Consider the following 7,500-nt stretch of genomic DNA (forward strand, 5'->3'; position numbering starts at 1 on the left):
CAGTTTTATACATTGAACAACTAACAAATATTTTTTTTTTCATTGCAATGTTCCATTTACATTGGTTCCTTTTTGCCAACAACAAAAATGTCTCTCCTCACAGAAAGTTCCCACTTGGTTGTGTCCCTTTTTCCCCAACACACAGTCCTTTACATGCCACTGAAAATCAATGGAGTCTCATTCTTAAGTTACAGGACAAACAGCACAATACAGAAAGATTGCTGGATTTATTCTGTGCATCAATCTTTTGAACCATTTCAGAAAGACATCACTACTGCATCTAACTCAGCATTTCCTAACTATTTCAGTTAACAGCTTATTAGATTTATTTGCAATTTGCACATTGCGTTAGCTCAAAACATTCACTGCTTAGACTATAGTTGAGAATATGAATTGTAGTCACCATTTCCCAGTGCATACCCTTCAGATGTGTCTAACATTTAATCGCAAAGCAAGAACAATTCTTTTCCTCAGTATACTGCAAGGTAAATAATTTAAAATGGTCTGACCTACTTTCCTAGAAAACTAGCATAACGGTTTTCTTCAGTACACCATTGTTTTTGTGAAGCTGGACTTTCATTGCCATTTAAATCATACTGCTTTATTTTTTAAGCACATCATCTCTTTTCACAGTTTGCGTTTACTGTCTTTTTTTTTTTTTTTTTTTTTTTTACATTTGGAGGATTCCCACAGCTCTTTCCAAGGCAAAGGGAATTTGACACCACATCACATTACATTTTATTCAGTTTGGTTCTTCATTTAAAATGCCGCAAACTATGTGCAATTTGAAAATTCACCACAATTCAAACATACTCTCTACCTGCTTCACTAATTTATTTTACTAGTATTTTTAAGCATTTGCTTTACACTGTAACAATGTTTGCATAACTGAATTTCTTTCAATAGCTTAGTAAATTTATTTTACATATATCTGATAGGCAACCTTTTAGTCGTCTGCAATGCAGCTCATTTGGTAAGCAATCCTTCAGCAGTTTACTATGCACTTCTTTTGTAAACTACCTTTTATCAGTTCATATCACTATTGTACATTAAAGGGTACTTATTTGGCCACTGTGTTTCATGGCATATAATTACTTTTAACTTGGTTCGAGAACTTCTTCATTACTCACTCTCACAATCCAACATTCATTTTTTGTTTTGTTTTTTTTTGCTTCTTCTGGTATGTCAAAGATAGCCTCTGACTCTCTAACACCCAATTAAAAGTCATTTGACAATGCTTCTTTGGAAGGGTTGTTCTCCCACATCCATTTCAAGAACATCACTTTTATCTGACTCACAGTAACACAGAATTATTGCCATGCTTTCTCATTGCAGTACACAGTGCAGAAATCACAATTTGCCAGAATCGTAGCAGTCTCTTGAAGTACACACTCGAGTACCAACTGCTAGCAGGAATTAAACAAGTGTGTTTGTGTGTGTGTGTGCGTTTTAATCAGGGTAGAGCACTGACATCAAATGACCAGTTTCAGTTACTCAGTTGCAGCCCATAATAACTTATTTCAGTCTCAGCCTATGTGAATATATATATATATATATATATATATATATATATATATATATATAGACACACACACACACACACACACACACACACACACATATGTGTGTGTTTATATATAGATACATATATTTGTACACATGCATATATGTATACACACACACAAATCTGTCTTACATATTGCAACAAAATACTCGTGTTGTTTTGCTGTGGAATATGAAATCAGTTAAGTGTTTCAATAAAACAGTATATGACCAGTACACATACTTTTCCAATTTTACTCATCAGTTTGTGGGGGAGACAAATAAATGACAGCATTTCAGCATGGGATGGGATGAAGGCATTATATATTAAGGAGGAAAGTGATAGCTGGCTGTGAGCAAAACACTACAATTTAATTACCAAATAATTTTGTTTTAGAATATATGATGTTGACACACCCAGCATGGATTTCAACAGTGACACATCCAAAAATGACATCAGAGCTTATAAATCAAAAGGTAATTAATACTCTTAGCCTTGTGTATCCACCACTGACAAGAGGGCGACCAAGGGGGTCTACATGGCACAAAGAACTATTAACAGACAGTTGAGCTGACAAAGGCCTGATGCAAAAAAATGTGTTTAAAAAACAGATGGTCAAGCTCCATGACACACAGGGGTAACACAATGACTACATCCCAGATTCAAGCAGCAACTCCAGTGCTGGAGGATCCCATCATGGGAGGGTGGAAAGTGATGGACTGATGCAGAATGAGAGAGGTGGTTCCAGTCTGTTGTGTGTGCTACTTGCAATTAGAGGCTTGGATATAATGCAAAAACAAGGAAATGGGTTTGGCACAAAAAACTGCTGATGGTATCTCTCGCAGTCTGTGTGTAGGAACATATATGTGCAAAAGTAAGTTATAGTAGGCCCCAATGTTGATGTGACTGGCATGTCAGCCACCTATTGGCAGGGTTAGGATTAAATACAAATGCCTGCATAGCCTTTGCCTAGAATGCAGCAAGCTATTGAAAGTGCTGTGAAGCTCTCTGGCCTAGGGATAATAGCAGTCCATCCTCAAACAAACAGCTCTAGTCTGGGGAGGGGTGAAATTGGATCCACTGGCCAGTGGAACAAGAGCATTACTTCTCTTGGGGGTGGGTGAAAGATGGGAGCAAAGGCTGGGGAACAAATTCCTCCATGTCTGACTGGATGATCAGCTCCTACTTGGAGCGGGTACTCTGCATTCAAGAACAAAGGGGTTCAAGACCTTCTGGAGAGGGGCTGAGGGTTGGTAGGCATAGAGAGAAAAATAAAGACAAACAAAATAATACAACTCTGAAAGTTTATTTAGGATACGGGAGACTAAGAACACTTCGGCAGCAGTCAAATGACATAATGACGGTCAGGGGAAGGACCCATATCTGGAAAGTCTCAAAAGAGTTTAAAGAGCATAGTCATTGAATGATAAGATTTTAATACTACAGAAAACCACAGCAAGGTTAACACAAGTATATAGACAGATTAGTTAAGGTAGGCACCTACTCAAATGTAGTGAAAATAGGAAAATGAAACAGACAAAATAAGTTATAAACACATTAGTTACATTTTGTCCTTTACAGTTGGAATTTTTAGATACTACTTCTTCTTCTTTCGGCTTTTCCAGGTTAGGGGTCGCCACAGCGGATCATCTGTCCGCTCATGATTGGCAGTGAAGTTTCATGGTGTCGAGTTGCCAGCCCGGCGCCCAACCTTCCACAGAAGGCACACACTCACACCTAGGGCCAATTTAGAGTATCCAATCCACCTACAGCATGTCTTTGGGATGTGGGAGGAAACCGGAGCACCCGGAGGAAACCCATGCTACAGACACAATAAAGGTACAGTGGAGTGGAAGTGCAGAAATGTACTTCATGCCTCCTTCAAATTAGAAATGGGCAACAATTAAATAACATGCTAAAGATTAGGGTGAAACTTAAGCAAATGCATATAATTTGGATTTTAATACAAAAATGCAGTTTATTCTTAAGGCAACACCTGTGACTAGCTGAAGACCTCTTGCAAATACAGCAGTGGTTATAACAAAAATGTTAAAGACAAACAGCATGATTTACGCAGTCAGCAAAAGGTATACAAAAAAAGTTTAGTGTAATGACAGTAAAGTAGTAAGTCCTCTGCAGAACACAACATTCTGCACACAGCCACAATGCAAGCTTCACTACACTGCACTCATTGCACAGACACAATGCAAGCTGTTCTGTAGTAGACATACAGACAAGAAAATGCAATGTGAATTCAGAAAACACATTGCAAAATATATAATAATGATGCAAACATCACTGTACTGTCATAATGTTGCCTTTGTCACTGGACAGGCATCGTGCAGAACAATACAATGAAAGACTCAGTTCAAGGCAGTAACTATACAGACAAGCAAGAGCAAACCCCACTGCAGAATAAGTGCAGGACAGTCTCAAAATGCAGACATTGCAGTATATATGTAAGGTACACCCAGACATTAAGCTTCACTGTATGACAGGTAAGGTACAGGTATTCACAACACAAAACTTCAGTGATGTACAGGTATGCCAGAAACGGCTACATACCATTTATCATTGCATCAGATGCACTAAATGCAGCAATATAAGCAGCGGTGACAGGTGTTGCACAGAATCCCAAAATGCAGGATCAGCTAAATTAGAACAGATCCAAGAAAAACATCAAGACTATCCACTGGAGGACGCTAATACTGAACTATGTTCTATGTATGTGACTACAGCAGGATGGTAATCTCAGGCAACTGTTATCTAAACACCAGCTCAGATGCTACCGATCTTGCATGGCGGTAATTTTCTGCCTCCTATTACCAAAAAAAAAACAAGGGTACTCCAAGCTACTCATTTTACAAAATCAGTGACTGTAAAAAGCACAGTACTCACCCCTTGGGTACCATCTGGAATTTCATAAGTTATTTTCAATGCTGGGTCTTTGCCATAACCAGGAAGACTGAAGGACAGTGGAGTAGCGATCATTCTTCCTTTAATACCATCACAACTGTTAGCCAACAGAGAAGCACTGGTGCATGAAGAGCAGATTGGTTCTGTCGAGGTGAAGTTCTGTTTCCTACAATTCAAGCACCTGGACACTTGAAGGTCTTGTGCATCTTCACCCACTGCTGGGCTTCTAGGTCGAAGCTTAAATTGAATTTGCTGATCCTGTAATCGGACATCATTATTCATACTACTATGTTCTTCCAGCTTCATATGGTCATGAGATGTCAATACTGAAAGCAAAGCTGACCGTGCAGCAGTGGTTCTGGGCACAGAATGAGTATACTGAGTACTAGTAAGACAAACTGGTAAGGACTGAGGACCACTGTCTATTCTTGATGATCTCAGTCTTATACCTTCTCTTTCTTCAGTACTGTCATTAATCTTTTTGTTATTGAGACAAAATAATTGTTCTGGCAGGGCCTTGTCTGAAAGGGGCAAATTCAGCTCAGACATCTGCTTTGCAGTCCAGTTCTGTTCTTTGGCATCTGACTTTCCAATAATATTTTCTGAACTAAAACTTTCCTGACCTGAAACACTTTTCTGGTTTTGAGCTATAAAATGATGCACGTTTTTTGCAGAATTATTGGAAGCATCATAAGTCTCCCTAGATACATGCTGTTTAACATTTTCAGTCAACAGCTCATCTGGAGCCTGAGAAGTACTGTTCCTTTGAGCATTTTTTGTAGCTCTTTTTTGTGCAGATGACACTTCTATGAGCTCAGCACCAGGAGAAATAACAGAACTCTCTTTTGTATTGATGTCTTTTAAACTGGTTCCATTTTCTATGTCTTCTGCAGAGGACTGAGTGTGAAATGCATTTAAAATGTCAGTGTGATGAGAAACAGGTTCTGTTGTGTTCAGTTTTTTATCTAAATTATGCTCTTGGTCTTCCTGAAATGCAGTCAAACTGCTGGAACTTGTATATTCTTTGACATGATACTTTTCAGACAGTTCCATATTATGACTGATCCCAGCAGCTGTTTCTACTTGGCGCATACAGTACATTCTATTTTTTGAAAGGCCTGTAATTTCATCTTTCACCTTCCAGCACTGTGAATTTGGTCCAGTTATCTCTAAACAATCTATGCCTTTGTCTATTTTTACTTTTTCATAACTATTCTGTAAATCTCTACACCATTTATCTAATATCTTATCAGCGGAGCTTTCAATGTTGAGCTGAGAATAGCTAATGCGACAAAATCCAAGATCTTTATATTCCTTGAGATAAAGTGAAAGAATTCCCATTTTGGCTGAACTAACAGTCACTTTATTTTGTCCTCTAAATTTCAACACTGCCACATCTTTAAATTGCTCTTCAGTTGTCTCAACTCCATCTTTGCTATAGATGGACTTTATGAGGTCTGAATAAATGAATTTTAAATACAACCAAACATGTGCATCCAGAAGCAGCTCTTCTGTATGGGTTTTAACTACCTGAGTAAAGCCAACACTTTTGTTTTCTTCTGACTTGAGAACTCCAGAAAAACTGTTTGCCCTCTTAATTGTATTTTTATGTTCAAAGCCTGCTGTTACTTTATTAGAATCTTCGGCTCTGAAGGACTGTGTTCCATCTTTCAAATCTAAGTGGGGAATAAAATCTGAAAAACCATTGATCTTGTAGGGTTTTATTGGGCCAGGGCTTCTAGTGGTCTTCAATGGCTGCAAGGACTTGCTGACAATTCCTTTAAGTCCAGTGGAAAACATATCTAATTTTTTAAAAACTACATCTTCATTGGGTTTATTGAATGTTCTGAAGTCTTCATTTATTTGAAGATCAAGGGGTGAGCTCATATCACCAGTGACATCATTATCTGTCTGAGGCTGTACTTGAAAATCTAATTCTGTCTGTCTCTGAGAGATACAGTCATTATTCTGATTTTCTTTCTTGATGCTGCTTTGTGTGACAGAGTTTTTCGCTGGTGTCAGAAAATCATTTTCAGAGACTATAGATTTTGATCTACATGTCTGGATCTCTGATAAGGAGGCACTAAGCATGGCTGCTAATTTTGTATCTTTATGAATACTAGAGCTTGGGGAAGAATTGTTATTCTTAAGTTGTTGATCAAGCCTCAGTTCATCTTCACTCCTGTTGCTAACATTACTGCCAACTGCATGCAAAGATGTCTCTCTTGCTGGGAATTTTGAAACATCAGCTTTAATATGCAAGTCGAAGAAAACCTGTTTGACTTGAGAAACATCCTTAGAGCTGCCTATGACATATAAATACTTTTCATCTTCATGCAAAAGAACTTGAGGGAAAATAATCTTAATGTTATTAGTCACATCATTTGTACAATGTTCATCGTATGCCAAGTCTACTTTGCTTAACTGCTCTTTGCGAAGTGTGCACTCCAGGTCTTGATAAAGGTCTTGCAGTTCTTGACGTGCTTTTCTCAATGCAGTTCCACTACCACTGCATTCAGAATCAACTTGCAAGAACAGTGTTGTAATACCACTATTGGTAACATCTACAACCTCCACTCTGTGACTGTACAAGATCTGCTGGTACTTATCTTTATGAAAAGTCAGCATGTACGTGTAAATATCTGAATCCATTATCAAGCCTTCAGTGCCTTCAACAGATCCATCATGTTCCTGTTCATCAGTTAACGTTTCCATGGAATCATTAAGCAAACTTTCTGTACCTTTCAGTTCAAGTTCAATATCCGACAGCTGGTCATGTTCTTTTGGGCTTGTAAGTGAGCGAGACTTTCTTAAAATCTCTACATCCTTCCTGCTATGAAATGTGTTGTTTACAGTGTGTTCTTTTTCAGAAGTGTGCCTGCTTCGTTTTTCTGGATCTAAAATATGTAAAATTTCTTTGCTTAGTTCCTGCAGATCTGTGTATGCTCCCTTCACAAGGCAAAGTTGTTCTTTAGTGTCAAAACTGACATGGACATCCTTGAAGATTTTCTTAAGATTTTTCATAGTTCTTTTGCCATCAG

The 7,500-nt window shown here is 38.1% G+C and overlaps 1 protein-coding gene across 3 annotated transcripts in view; it reads right to left on the reverse strand.

Moving 5' to 3' along the window:
- The window catches only part of LOC122787763, a 580,606-nt gene that overhangs the window by 238,557 nt on the left and 334,549 nt on the right, over nt 1-7,500 (reverse strand). For all 3 annotated transcript variants that reach the window (XM_044054660.1, XM_044054661.1, XR_006362597.1), the window contains exon 4: nt 4,442-7,500. This exon is cut by the window's right edge and continues 43 nt beyond it. In XM_044054660.1, the coding sequence (XP_043910595.1) occupies nt 4,442-7,500 (3,059 nt within the window). The remainder of the gene's footprint in view (nt 1-4,441) is intronic.

The sequence above is a fragment of the Protopterus annectens genome, chromosome 13.part0 (genome assembly GCF_019279795.1).
Source record: "Protopterus annectens isolate FY-2018-M chromosome 13.part0, PAN1.0, whole genome shotgun sequence".
Classification (NCBI taxonomy): domain Eukaryota; kingdom Metazoa; phylum Chordata; order Ceratodontiformes; family Protopteridae; genus Protopterus; species Protopterus annectens.